The 22,704-nt window shown below is 30.6% G+C and overlaps 1 protein-coding gene across 2 annotated transcripts in view; it reads left to right on the top strand.

Moving 5' to 3' along the window:
- The window catches only part of LOC143043489 (adhesion G protein-coupled receptor B1-like), a 40,020-nt gene that overhangs the window by 5,783 nt on the left and 11,533 nt on the right, over nucleotides 1–22,704 (top strand). For both annotated transcript variants that reach the window (XM_076215771.1, XM_076215770.1), the window contains exons 2-19: nucleotides 123–373; nucleotides 1,717–1,892; nucleotides 3,030–3,130; nucleotides 4,725–4,975; nucleotides 6,409–6,570; nucleotides 7,465–7,505; nucleotides 9,607–9,803; nucleotides 10,471–10,659; nucleotides 11,599–11,670; nucleotides 12,386–12,494; nucleotides 14,093–14,212; nucleotides 15,137–15,209; nucleotides 15,775–15,889; nucleotides 17,563–17,609; nucleotides 18,316–18,439; nucleotides 19,772–19,875; nucleotides 21,229–21,340; nucleotides 22,261–22,411. In XM_076215771.1, the coding sequence (XP_076071886.1) occupies nucleotides 123–373; nucleotides 1,717–1,892; nucleotides 3,030–3,130; nucleotides 4,725–4,975; nucleotides 6,409–6,570; nucleotides 7,465–7,505; nucleotides 9,607–9,803; nucleotides 10,471–10,659; nucleotides 11,599–11,670; nucleotides 12,386–12,494; nucleotides 14,093–14,212; nucleotides 15,137–15,209; nucleotides 15,775–15,889; nucleotides 17,563–17,609; nucleotides 18,316–18,439; nucleotides 19,772–19,875; nucleotides 21,229–21,340; nucleotides 22,261–22,411 (2,395 nt within the window). The remainder of the gene's footprint in view (nucleotides 1–122; nucleotides 374–1,716; nucleotides 1,893–3,029; nucleotides 3,131–4,724; nucleotides 4,976–6,408; nucleotides 6,571–7,464; nucleotides 7,506–9,606; nucleotides 9,804–10,470; nucleotides 10,660–11,598; nucleotides 11,671–12,385; nucleotides 12,495–14,092; nucleotides 14,213–15,136; nucleotides 15,210–15,774; nucleotides 15,890–17,562; nucleotides 17,610–18,315; nucleotides 18,440–19,771; nucleotides 19,876–21,228; nucleotides 21,341–22,260; nucleotides 22,412–22,704) is intronic.

Here is a 22,704-nt window from a genome sequence, read left to right as displayed (position 1 = left end):
ATGATAAAGAGTTTGAAATATGACTTTAATGAGTCAAATTATATATTTAATGCATTGTGTGTTCAATACTTGTTTTGAGTTTAATTTTTTTATTCGTTTTTTTTTTTTTTTTTTTATTTCAGCAAATTGATTTAACATACAAACTATCTTTTCATCGGAGTAGATATTTTTGCGACGAGTCTAACCAAGGTACGTTAGTATCGGGAGAAGGCAGCTTGTCGTGCACCACAGGTTGTTCGTATTGGTCATCATATTTAGTTTCTCTTATGTCCTTCTATTGCACTGAATATAGTGAAGAAGAAGATTGGATCTACGGTCAGAGGACTGTTAATGTAACTCTTCCAACAGTATGGAACAACATATATCAGTTTAGGTAAAACATTATTGATATTTGTATTTTTAGACTGATATATGAATTAAAAGTGAGTAACGAAGTCAAGTATGCTTTTCAATGAAATTTTGCGTCCTTTTAGAATTTTTTCGACGAAAATTGATGCTAGTAAAAAGCCATGGAAACTAAATGTCATTGTAAAATCGGAACTAATTCTACTCTGATTTTAGTACTAAGTCTTTGCTCCAATGACTATATCTTGACGTAAAACTTATTATATTAGAAGAATAATACAATAGAACGCGAAAAAGATAGCTTAAAATAAAAACTACACCAAAGGAACATACCAAGGAATGTTGAAAACAAGGTCTGATTTAAAAATAAAATAACGAATTTTCTTTATTTAAAGCTTGTCATTGTATAAACAAACAATAAGGAATTTATCGTCGTATGATGAACGTATGGTGCCAATGAAACGGCAATACGACAACACACATTACGATAAAAAAAACATGTGAATGGGAAACGTTTTTAACAGTGAAAAACTTATCAATTGCTATGATACATTGTATAAACAAGTATATATATATATATATATATATATATACATATATTAATAATCAATGAAAAGTAAAATCACAAACATACTGAACTCAGAGGAAAATCCAATCGGAAAGTCAATAATCACATGGCAAAATCAAATGACAAAAGACATAAAAAAGAATTGACATGAACTGTCATTTTCCTGACTTGGGACAGGCATTTTCGAATGTAGAAATGGTGGATTAAACATAGCGCTAAACCTCTCACTTTTTCGACAGTCTCATCAAATTTCGTTAAATGAACAATTTGAACAACATCAAGTATTTGTATCAATGAATACATGGAATATAGTAAGAAAAAAATATATCTGCGATTTAACATGTATCAGTTGTAAACAATAGAAAAACAAATTATTCAGGGAAATATGTTTTCATCCATTGTATATATACATATAGTGTATTGTTTTGTGTGCGTAATGAATATTTCGTGTCCGGAATAAAAAGAGGGAAGAGCACCAATCTTCTATTACAGTCTGAAATAAAGCATTACAAAGTTATAGGATTGTTGTATACTAAATTACAGGTTTTAGCAAAGTTTATGATGCGAATTATTAAAATTAAGAAAACAATCGAAAATTATAAAAAAAAATTGAGAAGTGTGGTTTATAAGGCAAATTGTTTACCTTTTTAATAATTTCGAAAACTTACCATTATACTAACACCCGTGAGTTTGTTTTGTTTTTTATATATCTAGAGAACTTTACGCTGTGGCTTGTCATTGAACACATTTACATATACAATCATTAATATGACGATAACTGATAGTTATGTTTTACTTTCTAGTTACAGTGGAAACGCTTGGATAGACATTCAATCGGGAGGAGGTTACTGGGCATTGCTTTCCACTGCAAATTTAACTATACGTCAAGATATTGGCAGAATCAATTCTCCACCGTCAACATATATGCCAGCAGTGGTTCGATTTAAACAAACATGCTATTATTCCATGTCAATTCCAGGTATATCAAAGCATTAATTACCTTAACCAGAAATTGAGCATATTAATATTGAGCACTATTCATTAAAGTCAACTATCTGAGAGTATTCACAAAATGCAAACTATTATTGTTAACATTTTTTTCATGTATAAGATACATCCAATAACTTCCTGCAAATTGGTTGAAAGTCTATTTCGCGATTTTGCTGGGACTAACCGCTATGAGTTTTGCCCGGAGTTCAATACTTTTGTAATCTTACTTTTTTGCATACCCAAAAAAAAAGATACCAAAGGGATTTTTATGATTGATTAACGGACAACGGCATGGCAGAAAGATAACACAACGACAAATCTCTATAAAGCCCTAAATATAAAAACAAAACAAAACGGGGATGAACTCCTTTAATTCTGTAGTTTAACAAGCAAATCACAATTTAGTATTTGCTTTCGTATTTATATTTTATATGAATAACGTAACCCCCCTTCTTTGTTATATTTTATCCAAATGTCTCTTTGAAGATAACATACAAATGTTTGTTTTGCAGATGTATTTATACCTTACAAAATAAAAGCAACATTTTGAAGTCGACAATCAACACGTTAAGTGTTGATACGAAATATTTATATCGAAAAATCACACAAATCACCTCTTATAATAAAACTAAAACCATTATGTAAATAGTGATTTATTCAAGACTAACACTGTAAAACAAAAAAGTTCCTATGAGAATACGGGTCATTGTTTTATTTCAAGGAATGAATGTAACATGTTTGATCGAATGTTAATAATTTAGTTATTTGATGTAACACATCTTCAAATTTGCTGAATGTTTTTGTTTATAAACTCATAGACATAAATGTGTCAGGTGACAGTTATATCATCAACACTCCTTCACAATGGAATTTAGTATTAGATATACAATGGAATTTAGTATTAAATATTGAGTACTAACTGGTTTTTTTTTTTTGTCTATGATAAGTAACCCAGTAAAAGTGGTGCACCCGGAAAAAACATAGCTCCGAGGGTTCATTCAGTTTGTACCACATTTTCGAAATGATTTCTTCTTAGAGCCAAAAGATTTACAGTAATTCATTAAATACACATATGATAGGTTTAATAAATAAGATATGTAATCATTCTATCTGATCATTGTTTTAGTTAAAGACGAAGACAGTGATATAATACGATGTCGATGGGCAGTCACTTCTTCTGAATGTGCCGGTGTATGTAAGAAGCTTTACGGTTCAGTATTAGATGAGGTATGGATATATAAGTTTGAGTAAGCTGGATATATGTTGATATAAGTTAACCGTTCATACTAGTTAAAAAAAACAGAAATAGTCCAGTCAATCTAGCCTAAATTTGAGCCTAACCTGAAAGTAATTGCAACAGAAGATTTTTAAGTTTTTATCTTTAGCATTATACCCCAAATATACACAGAAAAAAGTCCCATAAAATCTTACTTGAGGAAGACTAAAAAAATCACCATTTAAAATTCCTATGAAGACTTGCATTGGAAAGGGAGATAACTCTTGCAAAAAAGGCAGAAATATCAATAAAAGTTGATGCAAAATTATAACTTTTTAGCTTCTATTCATCAGAATGTATTGATTCTTTTTAGCGGTCTTTAGAGTATAACAAACAACTCTAAAGGTGTTTTAATATCTTATATCAAGCTATTATCTAGATTTCGTAGTTCATTAGTTGACCATTTATTGAATTTTTTAACATGTCAAGGTAAAGAATCTCAAATTTGATAAAAAAAATTAAGCATGTATTCTTCTTTTTGTGGTTTAACATGTTTAAAGCTTCTTTAGACAAGTAAGATGATGAAAAAATATAATATACAGATAAAAACAATATCAAATTTTCACATTATTTTTTAAAAATGGTCACAAAGCTTGAAATCTGCAATCTCTTCAATGAAAAATGCACACAAAAATAACACTTCGGTTTTGTACATTTCATGAGCAGAAGTTTATATAAGTTTGTCAAATATAAACTTATAACCCCATCAAAGTATCATACTTAACATAAATTTCAAGAAAATGAACCAAAAACTGACCAAAAAAGTCTCATTTTTGCAGAGTTATCTCCCCTTCCAATGTTAATTTCCATAAGAAATTAAAAATGCGGATTTTGAGTTTTCCTCAAGTTAGATTTTATGGGACATTTTTTCTGTGTATATAAAGGGCATAATGCTATAGACTAGAACTAAAACATATTCTGTTGCAATTAGTTTGAGGTTAAATCTTAGTTTGACTGGACTAAAAATACACATAAAAAACTTGAGCTATACGATTCCTTTAAAAAAACTTAAGGTGATTTTAGGTGCCCCAAAAAAAAGAACAAAAATAGTATAGCCTAAGCAGGGCAAAGCTTAGAATGAAAGGGGAATATTCATATGAATAGACATATTTATTATATAGATATAGGAAGATGTAGTGTGTCCCAATAACTATTTATAAAGTAAACCATTATAGGTCACTGTACAGCCTACAACACGGATCCTTGGCTCACACCGATCAAAAGGCTATAAAGAGCCCAAAAATTACTAGACGTGTAAAACCATTTAAACCATACCTATTTTGTTCTGCTGCACTGTATTTATTCATTTTTCAAGATTGGAATATTTGTACATGTTGTAATATTAACATCTGTTTCCCCGAGATACAATTGCATTAAACATGTTAAAAGTCGATTTATTGACCCTAGCTAATGTGGAAAAAAAATCATATTTATATGTGTGTACGCAGTAAGTATTTGTGTTCTTAAAATCGAACAAAATATTTCCATTAATAATTAGATTAAGTCTAAACAAGAAATAATTAAGCTATTAATTTTCTATTCAAGGAAAGGTGTATTCTTTCTTATCAAGCAACTGGTATGGAAGGCATGTATGCCGTTGCACTACAAATTGAAGATTTTGCAACAGAACAAGCAGTTAATGCATTAAGCAGTATTCCACTTCAGTTTCTAATAAATATGACATTGTATAATTCAACTGACTCGTGTAATAATAAACCAGTTTTTGAAACTTTAAAAGATATCGAAATACCTATAAATATAACATACCATCAGACCTATATAGCAAGAGGATTTAGGTGAGTAGTGAATTTCTGAATTGTCATATTTTTTATACATGTATGCCCATCGGTCATTTTTGTTTGGTATGAAGATATTATATTGGATGTCAAGAATATATTTTATTACCTATTATTCTACAATTAATTCCGCCTTTTGTCATATGCTTTTATTTATTTACTCCATGGTTAAAAATATTGCAAATATATTTTAATGTATTGTTTCAATAGTAATCGACAATGATTAGTAATTCGTTAAGGAAACGTCTTGTGCACATGTTCCTACCTTTTATTTTACAAGACGTCCCCTGCTGGTGATGTGGGTTTTTTTAGTATTACCTAAATGTCATTTTATTCATATATCTGATTTGATCTTTGGTGTTTTAAGGACAGCATTAAGTTTTTCGAAGCGGCCAGTTTTTATTAGCGCAGGAAGCAGGAGTGCCGGGAGAAAACCAACGACCTTCGAGGAAAACTGACATTTATAGTCAAGTAAAATTGAAGACGACTGCACCTGCACGAGCGTGATTCGAACTAAAAATCTCAGTGATGAATTGCTAGTGATAACGGTAGTAACTTTTTAGAATTATCGGCTACCCAGGTCTCCCTTTTATGCCGCGATCACACTGGTGTCACACTTACGAAAGGTGTTAAACTCTTAATATATAAATATATCTGTTTTGTTCACGCATCGTTATAAATATAATGGAATTTGATGCGACTGTTATAAAAGTGAGAGGTTGGGCGTTATAAAATATTAAAAATGTTAAATCCACAGTTTTCTTCATTTGAAAATGTCTGTACCAAGTCAGGATTTTGACAGTTGTTGTCCATTCGTTTGATGTGGTTCATCGTTTGATTTTGCCATTCGATTTGGGTCTTTCCGTTTTGAATTTTACTCGGAGTTTAGTATTTTTGTGATTTTACGTTTTACCTGAGACGTGTTGTGTACATGTATTAAGCACAGTATTAAGTGCCACAATTAAATATTAACTGTTTCAATTAATTCCATCAACGTAAATCATGTTAAACACCGAGAGGTTATTGCGTTCTCTTCTTCAAACATGAACTTATAATGTGTTGTTTTAATCAATCTTAGACATCTTAGACTAGTGGTCATGTTTCACCGCTAATACGTCATTTTGATTGGTAGTTGCTGAACATCCTAACATTTATTTGTATATTATTGATTTTGAGAATAATTATGCATTGCGACCAACAACTTTGAAGATTAATAAATTGTACGTATCGTGACGTAAATTATTAGGTTGGTATACTATTAAAACAATCTCGGCAAGTCTTAATATAGGACCTGTAAGGGCTTTGTGCACGTTTGTGCAGTATGGCCGTATTGAATTTTTACGTCTCTGAAATAACGATATCAACTATCAAAAAGAAGAAATTAAAACTTTTTTAAATGTTCGGATGTGCAAAAATAATGCATGTAATTCTAGAATTTCAGAAATGAATGTTACTACTCCAAAAGGAATGACTAAATCGGAGATGCTAAAACATTCGGTATCAAACGATCGTTGGTATGTCAATGTTTCATGGACGCCTACAGAGATGGATCTTGGCAATCATACAGTCTGTTGTGCTGCCTTCGATAGTATCAGGTAAAATATACATCAATAAATTAGTTCTATTTTTTCATAATAAATTAATCATAATTATTTTACTGATTTGACTGATGTAATCGAACATACAACTCTTCAAAAATTAGAAAAATCGTAAACGTAGAATGTGCTATTCCTTTTTGTCATTCGATTGTTGTAATTGATCTAAATAATTACAAAATTTATTTAGCATTGAAACATCAAATATATGGTCTTAATTATAACATATAACGTACTATTTAAAAGAAGTTACTGTTTGTTGTGTAATTTAAAAAATATCAATCATTTGCGTACCGTCAGCTTGCTGTTTAGATTTTGGTTTCAAGTTTCGCATAATTGATATATTTCGTGTCTTTTTGTAGATTTAAAATGTAAATTTTGAAGTTCAATTGAATCAGGATTTTTTCTTTACTGGTTAAATTTATTTTTCATGAAATGTGTTCTATTTATGGTTTACTGCATGCGCGAGGATTTAATCATCTTGATATTTTTTTTAATTTGATGTCTTGTGCATAAACCAAATTATGATAAAAGGAAAATCATGAATAGATGCATGCTTTGATTTCGGAGTGTTAAATATGTGCATTGCATGCGCTTAAATACTTTTGATTACAATTAAACAACAGCCTGCATGGTTTTCTTATTAGACTAAAATAGTACAAAGGGTAACATGTTAAAATATATAAAATTTTTTAAAAAAATGTCTCAATAAAAAAATTATTACAATCATTATATACAATATATTATTCACAATTAGCCACACATTTTTTTTCATGTATCAATAATCATAATCATTTGAAAACGTTGCTGATATTACACTATTCACAGACACTGTTCTTTTTTGCTTTGTCACATTTGAAAATATATTTTCAATGAACTTATTCTTCATTTCAGTCAAGCTTCCAATCAGATCTGTATAACATTACAAGTGATAAGTAAGTAAAGTGATTAAATCTACAATTATTATGTTCAACGATTTTCTATTTGTAAAGGAGATATTTTTCTTGCATAATAAAGAAGAAAAAATGACGAAAAGATTGACAAATGAGATATTTTATTTAAGTCTCATTAGACATGGTAGATGCGTATTCAATGTATTGTGTAATTGGACAAGGAAATAATATGATACGTTATGTTATAACATAGGATTTAAATCTGTAATTCAATATGGAATTTGTTTGATATTTTATGAAAGAACAAAATAAAAGATTTGTAAAGATAGTACTTCTTTTGTTTATATCAAGATTTAAATTTGTCAAAAGATTTGCAAAAATATTTCGTTAACAATTATTACCAAGAATCATACAAGATTATTATCATACGATATGCAGTAAGATATGTTAATGTTTAGTCTGGATGTTTCTCCTGAACAAAAAATGTATCGTTTGGATATTATTTTAAAAAAAACTTTAGCGTTCAACATTAAGACTATAAAGAGCAATTCATTTCAAATCAATCTTACATGTATTAAACAATGGTTTTGCACGAAAACATTGTTATGTTCCGTTTTCATAGTTATGGGAAAACTTTAAAATTTAAAGTTGAAAACAATCAAAGATGTTGGTTTGGTATAAAAACCATACATTTGTATGGCGTTCATTATCACTGAACTAGTATATAATTGTTTAGGGGCCAGCTGAGAGACTCCTCCGGGTGCTCGAATTTCTCGCTACATTGAAGACCTGTTGGTGACCTTCTGCTGTTGTTTTTTCTATGGTCGGGTTGTTGTCTCTTCGACACATTCCCCATTTCCATTCTCAATTTAATTTGATAAAGTTTCCGTTTATGTAATGATATTGATTCAAGCAGTTAGTTATGTATTTCCAGAAATGATATTTTTTTTTTAAATCCCACCCACCAACATAAAAAAAAAATAATACGCAAAAAAGCATATTTTTTCCAAATTCAAACGATACTAGTTTAATTGAGGGAATCGACTACATTTCACATATTAGAATAATAAATTGAATTTATGAAATTGTGAAAATGTTATCGTTGTTGCACTTTAAAGTGTATTTCAATTACCAGTAACGTATCGATATTCAAGGGGTCGTCGATTTTAATATGTTTATTTGCATCATCCCATGTTACATACATGTTTTTTATATTACTTATAACGATTGTATCTTATAAAAAAAACATCACCAATTTGATTATATTTTAAGAAGTCCAATCTTGATAAGATGAATTACTATGAAAAGATATTACAGATTTAATAGGTTGAGATGAAAAACATACTTACAAAAGATCAAAATCAGAACCAAATTTCACATGTCTAGTTAGTTTGCATGCGTGATGACATTTGATAGTTTTAAGCAATTTATTTCATCATTCAAAACTTGTGTGCGAAATCATTTGTTAAATTTAACGGAGGTCGCAAAAACTGATTTCCTTTATACATGTTATAAAACTAATTATGCTGGTTTTTTCTTTCTTCCAAAATTTATATACGATTAAACAAAGGGCATCAATATCGCAAAATATTTGTGTATTCAGTGATTACTTCTAGGGAGAAAAATTGCCGTCTCTGTCTCATCATGACATATATAACCGTAACATAAGGTACGAGTTCTGCTCATTATTGAGGGTTGTACAATTGTCTATAATTGCTAGTAAAATAAATGATATCATCAGCAATCATACCATATCTCTTTATTTGATATAATACATAAGGAGTGATATAATATCCCCTATTGTAAAATAATTGCCAGAAAGGTTTAATGAAAACTGACATGCGCAGATTATTTCTTTGGTAGAGGCACACGTCAATACCATAAGATAATATCTAGAAATGCATGTGTCGTCATCAAGACTATAACGAATCGAATTAGTCCCAAAATGACATAAATAAAGAGAAACAATAACTTCAATCTAACTTTATGAAATTGGTTTTTTTATGAATTAAACTTTCATGCTTAATAGGGTCGTTGTGCTTGGTATTGCTACTTTTTTTTATCACATTGATCGGTAATGATGATACAAATGCATTTATGATCACTATCACTAGTACCTTATTTCTATTACATATGTATTAAGATGCAAATCTTTGTGAAGAAGACATAGATAGATTTCACACTAAATGGAGTATAACTCAAGAAAACACACACATTACCTTATCTTGCACTGATGAATACTCGGGTAATGTTTCACGAAACTGCAGCAGTGGTGGAATTTGGGATGAACCAGACTACAGCAGGTGCATAAGTAAATCAATGATATATATCCTAGAACAAGTAAGTAATTTCTCATTTTCATTCTTTATTCTGTGAGTTGGCTTATGGTGTTTGATTGATTCATTGCTAGTTATAAATCTATAACGCGTTAACAAAAATGTGATGTTTTCTTTTCCATTTTTAAAATCAAACGCGTATATAAGCGTTATCGCCCTATAAACATAATCGTGTTATCGTTATTCCTGAGTACGAGGTTTCGATAATCATCCTAATGTTGTAACAATTTCGATCGAAACACATCTAACAGAAGTAATTTTAAATTGAGTACTTCCAACATGATTAAAATACAGGAACGGCTTTTCAGTTTTTGTTCATAATACATATGAGGTCAGGAAAATCCATAGTGGATTGCTCTAACCTCTTATGTAATGTGCATACCTCATATATTTCGTACTTATTCCCTAGCACACAAGCGAAGTAACTCTAAGAACAAGAGTTTATTAGTAGATCCATGAGCAAAAACGAGTTAAAAGATCTGTAATTGTTTTATTCACAATGGATGTTTAGTTATAATGTACTGTTTTTAAAAAATAACTTCCTTCAATATGTGTATTGTTCCAATTGAATCTTTTTCCGTAAAAATAATATTCAACTGCTAACAGAATACACACAACAAAATTATCTTATGTAGACATGGTAGATGAAGACATCTTTTGTCGTTTTTCAGTTGAATAAGCTTTTGTTTGGGAACAGTGACGACGATTTTGTGAGCAATATACTGGAAGATCTAGAGAACATCACACGGAACAACTATGAATTACGTTCTGGTGATCTCTTGACAGCATCAGCTATATTACATGATATTGCCACATATGTAATAGGTTATGAAGATGAAACTTCACTTAGTCAACTTGATGTAAGTATGTGAAAAAAGTATTCATACAATATTATAATATGAAATCATTTCTATCCGTTTCTTGAATGTTTCAAAATGAAAAACACGTCTTTTATTCTAACTGGAAAAATCAAATATATTGAATAAGATAAGAATAAAATACTAATAAATTCATAACACGAAAATACTGTGCGAGAGACAATATTACAAGATGAGGATATATTCTTCAGCTATAATTGAACAATGAATGAATATTTGAAACACTTAAAAAACAGTCTGCAAGCATATCACAATCCCAAACACTATGTTACAAAAATACTTTAATTGATTCCAGTCTAACTAGTGGCTGTTCTGTCGGCTTTAGTCAGTGGTAATGTACGATGTTTAAGATGGATAAAAAGATACAACATGAACATTGAAAGAATACAAAAATAAACGGCCAACGCCTTTGCAAAAAGTACAAACCAAAACTAAATGACAGACAACAGTACGCAAGGCGAAACATATGAAATTCAACACTTATAAACTCAAATTCCACCAAAAACCGTTGGTATATTATTATACATATATATCAGGTATATATATATATATAAGTATGTCGATCAGTTTAGTATATTTTTTTATGTTTAATGCACAGCATCTTTCTGTCATACAATAAGATAGACTGTGCTCTCCATCAGGAACGCTATAACCAGTTGTTTTTATGAAAATCGTTAAAAGCTATATGAATTGAATTTACATATATGATACGGAAAAGATGATGATAACAATGCCTTCCTTTCTGAAATGAACAAATCGTTATGTTTACAACATTGAATACCCAGATCTATTTTCAAAGTAAGTTAATAGTAATATACTTACTATGAATATCTACTATGTAAAGTTGAATCATTCTTATTCTTTAGGTTTTCACTCCCTGCATTCATGTCATTTGTAAATGATTGAATGCATGTATTTCAGATTTTAGGTTCTTTGTGCAATAATTTACTAGATGAAAGAAATCATGAGTCATGGACAGAACTAAACGACAAGGTAACCATTTTCAAATAGAGAATATATTCATTTATACAGTCATGTAGTATACTAGTTGTATTTCATATCACTATACGAATTGCATTGGATGATTACCTATCGTGTTGTATTTCAAAAAAGGCTAGTGTTATAGTGTTTATTTGATATACTTTAAGTGCATTGTTTTAATATACTATACTAACTCACACGATTCTGGTTGTCCGAAATTACATCATTAGCTTTCACAAAATTTCACATCAGAAATACATTTTTTCTTTGTCTATTATGTAACTGTTATAAACGGAAAGTTTGAAAAATAAAACGCAAAGTATTAAATAACACAGTTTGAAAGGCATGCATTTTTTTAGTGAAGTCATCCTTAAATTTCTGAAGACTGAAAAAGATCTTTATCTGATTTATGCAATAATTTAGTATCTTAAATGAAAAAAATCAACACTAACAATTCAAAATCTCGAAAATGCTTACAACTAAAGGAGGGTGGAAAATATATTATAAGTTTGACAAAAGATAACACAATTTAAAATAAATGAAGTTCACAAAACAAAGAGCGCTATAACACAAATTTTATAAATAATCATGACTGATAACGTATATGCAAATTGAGGCTAAGCTATGACTTTCCTGTATTGTGAATTGAAAGATAATGAAAATATGTAGTAGGGAAAAATGTGATACATTGTATTCCCAATATGATTTCATTTTTTTTTTTCACTAGGGATTAAATGGTGTCACTTCACTCGTGAACGCAATAACAGACTACAGTAATGAATTAAGCCAAGTTATAAATACTGAAGCGACAGTGATTGTTGCAAAAGATAATGTTGGTACGTTTATTAAATATGTTTGCTTTCTGAGCTATAACGGAAAACAATAACGTTCTTATTCCTAATTTTTTGTGCTCTTTTTACGATTAAAGTATTATAATAGATGCCAAGGAATTAGTTTAATTCGTACTTAGGAATCTGATGTACAGTAGTTGTCGTTTGTTTATGTAATTTATACGTGTTTCTCGTTTTTTTTTTAATTTCATATAGATTAGACCGTTGGTTTTCCCGTTTGAATGGTTTTACACTAGTCATTTTTGGGCCCTTTATAGTTGTTGTTCGGTGTGAGCCAAGGCTCCGTGTTGGAGGCCGTACATTGACCTATAATGGTTTATTTTTCTAAATTGTTATTTGGATGGAGAGTTGTCTCATTGAAACTCACACCACATCTTCCTATATCTATTCATAAAAAAAACCGAATCATCAGTAGTTTTATCTCATTAAAATTTTGTTTATCTATACGTATACACTTACTGCCGTCTGTCAGCAGTATCATATTGTGTAAGTATTTATCGAACAGAAAAATTGTTCATATCACCCAAGTGGATCATACAAATCATATGACGAACAGTTCGAACGAGCTTACCACGCATAAATAGTCATTTTATGTGTCCATTAATTTTGTTCATACAACCATTATGATATAACTGTTGAAAGAACAGTTAAGTTTATTTTACTAACACAAGTTCTTTACAAATGTTCCATATGAACATATATCATTTACCTTTCTAGAGCATTTGATATCAACCCACAGTTTTCATGAATGGCGAATTGCTTTGATTGTTTTTTTTTTCTAAATTGTGTTTTGATGATTTGTTTGTCTTTTTTCGTCTATCTTTACTATATGCATGTCCTCTTCATTTTTGAAGTGTACTTTACCAGATATTATCAAAGTATAGTTGATGATTTTCAATAGCTGTCTATTGACTAAATGAGATATCAGAATTCTACTGATATCGCATTGAGGCTAATATGTGGTAACGTTCACTTCAAAAATGAAGAGGGCATGGTAAACAGATAGACGCAAAAAGGGAGGAAAGCGTTACTTGAAAGCCAAAAACGAAATTTAATGGCCTTAAGGAAATGTCGTATTAGATCTCTAGCACACTGTGTAACACATTTATTGATAACATGTGGTCGTTGGACTAGTGGTCCATCAAAGTAATCAAATCATTAATAGTAAGAACCTACTTTCATTAGTCGATACAAAAACAAAAGCCAACAATAACAACTTGTAAACCTGAGTTTTATGAATTTATTTCAACCGGCCATCACCGATGTCGTCTTCTGGTGAATCCTTTTAGATTTTTCCTTAACATTGTGTTGTTTTTACAAAAGGACGTAACCTTGAATTGAAATAATCCACGCCTATTACCCTATACTAAATATAGAAGACCACAGCACGGTTGCTTTTAACCAATCATATTCCAAGAACTGTATATGAGGTAAGAATAATCCTCGAATGTAACTATGATCTTAAATTCTTTTTTTTTTTTATCCACAGCAGTCGCATTATGCAACAGCACTTTTGAATGAATATTTTATTTGATTGACTTCCTATGCTGCGTAATTGTTTATCGATTTGTTAATTATTTCAGTAATGCAAGTAGGGAAGACTGGTTTGGACGAGATATCTGTTCCTGATCGTTCGAAAACTTCTGACTCATGGATAGCAGATTCAGCGACTGAAATTAAACTGAAGAAGAACATTTGTAGTGGTAAATACTTCATGCGTATCTGAAATATCTTTGCTTCAATCCAAATATTCTATCAGTCAAATTCCCAAGGTGTTAGCAAATAGAAGTTTAATTTAAAAACCTATACCGCATATTTATTGAGTGATCTTGAAATATGAATTCAACTGGAAACACAAAACGAAAATACAAATATAGAGACAAATCATTCGACACATATCAAACAGAAGTTTAAATGTAAGATGGACACACTAGGCCAGGTATATCTTTTCCCAACCTTAAATCTAAAAAACGAGCAATATACCTCGCGGATAAATTATAAGATAGGTCTTGAAAGAAAGGTCGTCAATCTAAATTCAAGACTTTGCAGTTAAAATGTGATGTTTCTATACGTACACAACATTAATACGTTGGACCTCGACGTTTTTTTGTAATCTGAACGTATGTATTAATTATTTTTTTTTAACATACAGTTGAATTTGCAAACGAATACCTTGAAAACATCTTGTTGCTTTTTTTATCTAGACAAAACTATACAAAATGATATTCTATTCACAAAAAGTAAAATCACTAAAATACAGAACTCCGAGGAAGATTCAAAAAGGAAAGTCTCTTATCAAAAACAATATCAAAAACTCAAACCCATCAAACGAACGGATAACAACTATTATATTCCTGACTTTGTACAGGCTTTTTCTTGTGTCGAATATTGTTGATTGAACCTGGTTTTATAGCTATATAGTGAATTATAATTCTTTTTGACGAAAAGCAGCAAACGCTCAACCATACACATTCCCTGAAAATGTTTAATAATCTTTCATTACCATTTGTTTGTAATAGAAATTTTAACGGCTAATAATAAGTATGGATGTGTTTCAATAATGTAAAATTCGGTAAAATACATGTAACACAAAAATTTGAAAATGACAGTTTTTTTGTTTTTTTTAGGTTTAACGGGATATAGTAGCACATTTTATCGAAATATTTCAAGTTTTTTCCCCAAGTATTTAATATTAAATGGGTGAGTATTCTTGGCAGATATTTTGCTACAATAGGAAATACTTTAACATGTATAGTGTCGCCATCATTCATATAATCAAATACAAAAATAAAACTGTTCACGCATTCAGGTTTTTGTGATAATTATAGATAATGGTTTATCATCTTAACGAGATTGATATTTTCGCATGAGCCGGGACGGCGAAAGCGAGAAAGACAATCGAGTTGAGATGACCAATCATAATCTGTTTATCGCTATTTTACCTATAACGACGTAGTCAATTTCATGTCAATTTCGTGCCTTCTTAGTTTCTAGCGATAATTTTCCATCTCAAGCGAGTAGCATGATATGAAAAATTATCACAAAAAAGATCAAAGGAAAAATGAACAAAATAGCGATCAATTGTTTTTATATTTATCAAACCGCTAGATGCCATTTTTATTGCTCTCTCGTGAACTTTCGTTTCAAACTTTTATTATTCATCTAATTTGTTGTTATATTCTATTACCTCGCTTTTTCTACCTACCATATTGTTATGCCAAAAGAACCTAATTTAGCTGACATAAGTTTTTCATTTTATTTACAGTGAAGTACAGTCATTTAATGGAAGTTACGATATTAATTCCATTATAGCTGATTTTACGATTCACGGAACATCTTGTTCGGATTATTCATTAATAATAAAATTCGAACACCTATTAGTAAGTAATAGTATTTCAATATTCTAAATATTCATTCCTCATAACACTTAAGGCGGTGTACTTCTTTTTATAAAACTTTACACAATGAGCAGCAATACGAAGGTGTGTCTCACAACTTGTTTAGCCTTTGACAAAATCAATTAAGCATTAGATGATAATGTATTATCTTTCTATGAAAATGTATGAATTCATTGGGAACGACAGAGGCGTAGCTAGGTTATTTTAACGTGTACGCCCGAACCTGGGCAAGTAGCCTAAAGGTCTCAAGCGGGTCCAGGTCAAATCACCTGCTGGTAGTGGGTTTAAGAGGGCGAATCCCCCAAAAGCTATAGAGTTATCGAGAATGAGATAAGATTCCCGCCATTAATATAAAAATATATATCAGTATCACATACTTTAGATTATAAATGGTTTATTTTTTATGTTTAATACGTTCATGTATAATAATTTTCCAATAAGGAATCTAATGGTCAAAGAGAAAACATCCAAACCAATAACTTTGAAATATGTGTAACGGGAGCTGCGGGTAAAGCATTTTTTAATTGACAAAAAAAATCTTTATTGAACATGAAATAATATTGATTTTCAGAGATGTTCAGGTGCAATATTAAAAATCGTTAAGAGTTCTTTGGTAACCTGATTTCCCGCAAAAAGTGAATCCCTTTATTATTTATTAGTCATTTACAGGATTTAAACAAATCAAACTTTTTCTTTAGATATTTTTTCTCGATCTGGAACACTAACGTTTGCCCAATATTCATGACAATCTATAGAGGTTTATAAGTTTTATCATGAAAAAAAAATCAGACCGTCTATAGTCCGTCTGTCAGTACAGAACTGAAAAAAACGAGCGAAAAAATAAACTTTCAATTTTTTTGCTTAAGACATTAATCTAAAAAAACGTCTTCCAAAGTTTCATAAAATTCGATGTAGGTTTGGCTAAGAAATTAATATGGGGAACTTAACTCAAAACTGAACCTTCTTGTTAACTGCAAACAAATATTCCTTTTATCCCTTAAATATAGGAAATCATTATTATGCACTGGAAACTCTTTTAGTCATAAACGGTTTTGACCAACTTCTATAACATTTCATGAAGATTTGACTAAGTTATGATAGATATTAAAAAAAACCTTTAACCACATACTGTACCTAAATATTGCCACCGAAAAAAAAAACTGTTTTAAAAAAAAGAAATTACGCAGAATTCACAGTAGTTTCAGACTTTTACAGAAAATAAACAAATATACATTTAATATGATACCATTTCGTTGAAAATTAAATTTCGTCTCTTTATGTCCCCATTGAAGAAATAAATACAAGGTTGATGTGGATTTAACCAGTTCTTTTTATTTTTAGATTGATTTTTTTTAATCAAAAATCAAGTGTACACCCGTTTTTTTGTCGTAAACATAGCTACGCGCATGAACGATTCCTCGTTTATTTTTTCAAAAGATTCATAAGATTGGTTTGAACGCTGTTTAGTTTATTAGTAACCAGGCAGCGCAATTAACAATACAGCTACGTGACAAATAACAAATTGATTTTTATGTTTTTATAATACAAACTTCACTGGGATAAGAAAATTTTAAAAGCTTAACGCCTTACAAAACACTACACTGGTTGCAATTAAGCAATGATATTTTCTAAACAAACGAATGTTTTCTTTTAAGGGAGACTACTCGACACCTTTCTGTGGATTTTGGGATTTTGGTGCTCAGTAAGTATCAAAATCAATCCGTACAAGTCTAAAAACCCAATATGATTTCTGTCTTAATAATGTCATGAACACAATACTCAGCGTTTATGCTTTTTAAAATGAACAGGCATTATGACAGGTGTATCAACACCTTCTTTGTATAAGAAATGTTTGTGAGACCATACACTAACCTATAGACAGGCATTATTATATAAAAAAAAAGATGTTGTATGATTGCCAATGAGACAACTCTCCTGAAGAAACCAACTAAAACAAAAATGAAAGCTATAAGTCATTGTACGGCCTTTCACAATAAGCAAGGAATATACCGCATAGTCAGCTATAAAAGGCTACGAAATGACAAGGTAAAACAATTCAAACGAGAATTTATGTACCAAACATGTAACACATGAACGAAAAACAAACATGTAACACATGAACGAAAAACAAACATGTAACACATCAAATATGATTATTTTTTTGTGTGTTGTATTAATTCTCTATGTTCTAGACATAAAACGTTTTAGATATAATACAAATTTGGTAAACTTTTAATTAACATAAACATATAAACAACATTTTATTTCTCATTAGCGCTTGCCTATTCATTCATTTTTTAAAGCGTAAATTTAAAATGAACATTAACATTTTTAAAAAGATATATAACAGTATAATGTGAATTTTAGAAAAAAAAGTGATTTTTTTATATATTTCAACTGTTCTATAGCCATACTACAAATGGAGCGTGGTCATCTTTTGGATCACGAGTTGTTGAATCAACAGATTCTTACACAGTATGTGAATATAACCACACTACAAATTTCGCCATGTTAATGAGTCCAGGAAGGACAGTACGTATATGAATTTATACTTAATAATACATACACTTACACGATAGATATAAGAAGTATATATATGTACATAAATTCAATGATAAAGTTAAGGATTATCTAACAAAACACACTTACATGTATTATGGAGGTTTTCAGCCAGTATGTGACTGCTATACTCAACCCACTTATACCATTACTAAAGAGCGTAATTACACATCTTTTCTTAACGAGGATCAACGTGTATATGAATTGCACAGTACACTTGACGGTATAGGGCTACATTTTACATGTTATTAAAAATCTGTCGAGCAATTGGCACACATGCATAAAACAAATGATAGTATAACTGTCGTGTTTATGGTCTAAGAGTTCAAGATTAAGTTGTCTTGGTATCAGTTTTGAATGAACGAATTTTAAAGTGTTCAAGGTAAGAGACATTGTAAGGCCTCTGAAATCGAACAACAAAACATAGCATGCATTTGTCAAATACCATACTTCAGAGGTTCTTCACAAACTAAAAATTACCAACATGAACAATATAACGAATTTCACTAGTAAAGCTCTACTTATGTTGTACTATTTGCATAATCTAACATCAGCAGTAAAAAAAAACTTGGCGCTAATGTAGCTCATCAATAGTAGAGTGAAGATCATGATTATATCATCAAATAGGGAAGTTAAGCTCGGTTAAGTAACTTTGATTAAATGAAAAAAATATCGTCAACACTTTGAGATCTAGATTTATTCGATTATGAAAAATGGTGACTCTAACCTTTGACTAAAAGTCTGTATGAATGTTTGTCGGTTGTTAACTTATGTATATTTCATTTTCTACGCTTGGTAAAACATAGTAAACATATAAAACCGCCAAGATGAAATCAGAGCTGCAAACAAGATCAATAATAGAAACCAACAGCTAACTCCCTATTGAATGTATTGCACTTGACAGACGATTGTCATCATGGTTATATGTTTTCGCACTGCAGTAGAAATTGGGCCTTATGTTGAAAAAAAAACATATTGTTAGAAAAAAGAAGTTTAAAACATGTACTTTTATAAAAACAAAAAAAAACGAAAAAGAAGCTGTATCCTACCATTTCATACATACATAAGTAAATGCATGTAACAAGTCTATAACATGGCAGCTGTTTCCTATTCGGTTATTGTCTTTGAGCCATCTGCTTAAGGAATTTGCGTTTGGAATTTTCCTTGTAGGTTCTTTTTTGTGGCTTTTTTATTTGTGATCAGAAAACAAGGAACATCTTAATTAGTATTTAACTAGTACTCAGACAATTCAAGAATAATCATTGGTGCCAACTCATTGATTTTTTTTTATTATTTTATTTTTAGCCACTTTTACATCAGTTTCCACTCAGTCTTATTTCAGCCATAGGATGTGGAGTCTCAATTTTGTGTTTGCTAATTACAATTCTCATGTATTCTGTACTTTTGTGGTAAGTTATGAAACAAAATTTAGAGTTGGTCTAGACTAATAAAGATAACATAAATATTAGCCCACAAACGCTGAAAGTTGTTTTATAAATGAACCAATGGTTTGTATACTTATTTGAAGCAATAAAAAAGTGCAATGTTTGTTAATGTTATTTTCTTATTAGCATCGGGAGATCACATGCATATTTTGAAGTAATGTTTACACGTATTCATACACATGTTATCGATACTGCAAATAATAAGTGCTTCATTTAAAGGCAATCAGTCTGTAGAAAAAGTTTTAAAAACTGACAATACGTCATGTTTTGTTTCAACTAAGACACCAGGTTTTATGACTATTAGTGTTCTGCAATAGCTATTTATATTTGCATTTGATAGTATTTTGGAAGAGTAAAATAACAGTCAGCCAACTTGCATTATTACGTTTTACGTTTCGCCGTATATACATGATGTCCTTTCATTGAAAAAAAATCTTTGGTAAACATGTTCATATAAGATATTAAAGTATTACATGTATGATTAGTCAGCTTGATCTATTTACAATATTTTAAAATAGACAATGAGGTCAATAAAATTTTGAAATAACAGATTTGATTGTTCGCTCGTTTCATTTATCAACATATTAATACAATATGCCATTTTGTTAAATTTTCGTCTGCCTTATTTAAGGTTACACTGTTCTTATCTAATGTAAGAATTAAATCAAACATCAACATAATGCGGGGGACCTTTAGAGAATGGTTTTCGTCACCATTTTTTATTGGTTATCTTATATATTCCCGGCTTGAAAGTATTTGTCTTTGGGCATAAATGATGATTGTAAAACCAAAACAACGCGTCGGACGCCTATAATTATGCTATGTGCTGTTTCCATTCTTTCTGCAGCACTTGATGAATACCTCTGCTGGTGGACTTTCAGTCCCCGAGGGTATGTTCAGCTCAGTAGTCAGTTATTAGGAACTTATGATATTAAACAAACCTTTTTCAAATTTACCGTTTATTAATATTAGAAATTTAAAAAAAAAATCCCTCAGTCAGAGTTGGCCTGCTAATTTATATTTTTTTTTGTCATAAAGCTCCTTAGATATTCTTAAACATCCTTTGCTCTCAAATATTAGGCTGTGCGCGTTCCTGATGAGGACATTTAGAAAAGCTCTTCGGACGGTTTTTTTTTCAATATGAAACTGTTCTCTTTCAGTCGTTTTATTTAACAGCAACTTCTGACAGAACTATGTTTTATTGAACAACAATACACTGACTGCAGATATGGTCCGCCGCTTGTTTCACTTGTAGTAAATCTGAATACAATAAATATAATATTTGCTAATGTATTTTGTTTTATGCTGTTATTGTAGGCATGATACAAAATTAAGAATAGATAGGACAAAAATATTGCTGAACTTATGTGTGGCCTTAATTCTGTCGTATTCGATATTCCTAGCTGGTATAACACGAACAGATAATAAAGTAAGAGGCAGTAAATTAGTCATATATTATATGTGTTGATTTTAAACATAAAGATGACTAATCTCCGGCGCAGAGTTCATATCTGTTCCATACATGCTCCGCAATACTGCACTTGATATGAGTGTAGTGTTACAAAGTATTGAACGGAATGGATATGTGATCTCTGCAACGGAGATTGAAAGATGACGTGATATTTGTGTTTATTGCGAAAAGGTCAAGACCCGCATAAAACACTTTGAACATAGCTAAACCGGTTCTCTAAATAAACGACACGTTCCAATGAATTGTTAATTTGGCATTAATATGAACAGTTCTAAACCTCAAACGAATATATATACGTTTGTTTATGTAATTTATATGTGTTTCTCGTTTTTCGTGTTTTATATAGATTAGACCGTTGGTTTTCCCGTTAGAAAGGTTTTACACTAGTAATTTGTGGGGGTCTTTTATAGTTTGTTGTTCGGAGTGAGCCACGGCTCCGTGTTGAAGGCCTTACATTGACCTATAATGGTTAACTCTTAAGAATTGTTATGTGTTTTACGCAGGATTGCATGAATTTAGATGCAATTGGTATGTATTTTGCAAAATACATAATGTAAAGCATATCAATATCATTACGTGCTTTTTGTTGAAATGGTACTACCCAAAATAAGCAAACATGAACTTGAAGGTGTATGTTGATTTTGTGTACCTGATACGCCATTAATCATTATATTTAAAGCAAACAAATCTGAAAATTACGGCATGTGGAAATCAAATAATACAAGTTTATAACCGCAATATAAATTCCTCAGGAATACAAATCATATAATGCATTCGCAATACGTTATACCATACGTAGATTATGTAGCTATAAAGTTGACAACGTTACTTTTCTGCATAAAAACAAATTATGAAAATGTTTTTTTCCTTATATACAGGATGTATGTACGGCAATTGCAGTTGCTTTGCATTACATGTTCCTAACAGACTTTGCTCTAATGCTAGCTGAGGGAATTCTCATTCTGAAGATGTTTGTTTTTGTATTCCACAAAGAATCTATAACTAATCGGTTGTTACCTGCATGTTGGGGTATGTATATAATTAGTTATCAAAGTTACAAGGATTATAATTTAGTACGCCAGACGCGTTGACTACTGGGGTGGTGATACCCCCGGGGACGAAACGTCCACCAGCAGTGGCATCGACCCAGTGGTGTAAATAGTTATCAAAGGTACCAGGATTATAATTTAGTACGCCAGACGCGTGTTTCGTCTACATAAGACTCATCAGTGACGATCATATCAAAATATTTATAAAGCCAAACAAGTACAAAGTTGAAGAGCATTGAGAACCAAAAATTCAAAAAACGTTGTGCTAATATT

Source organism: Mytilus galloprovincialis, chromosome 8, assembly GCF_965363235.1.
Source record: "Mytilus galloprovincialis chromosome 8, xbMytGall1.hap1.1, whole genome shotgun sequence".
NCBI lineage: Eukaryota > Metazoa > Mollusca > Bivalvia > Mytilida > Mytilidae > Mytilus > Mytilus galloprovincialis.
This window is presented reverse-complemented; position numbering and strand designations above follow the sequence as displayed.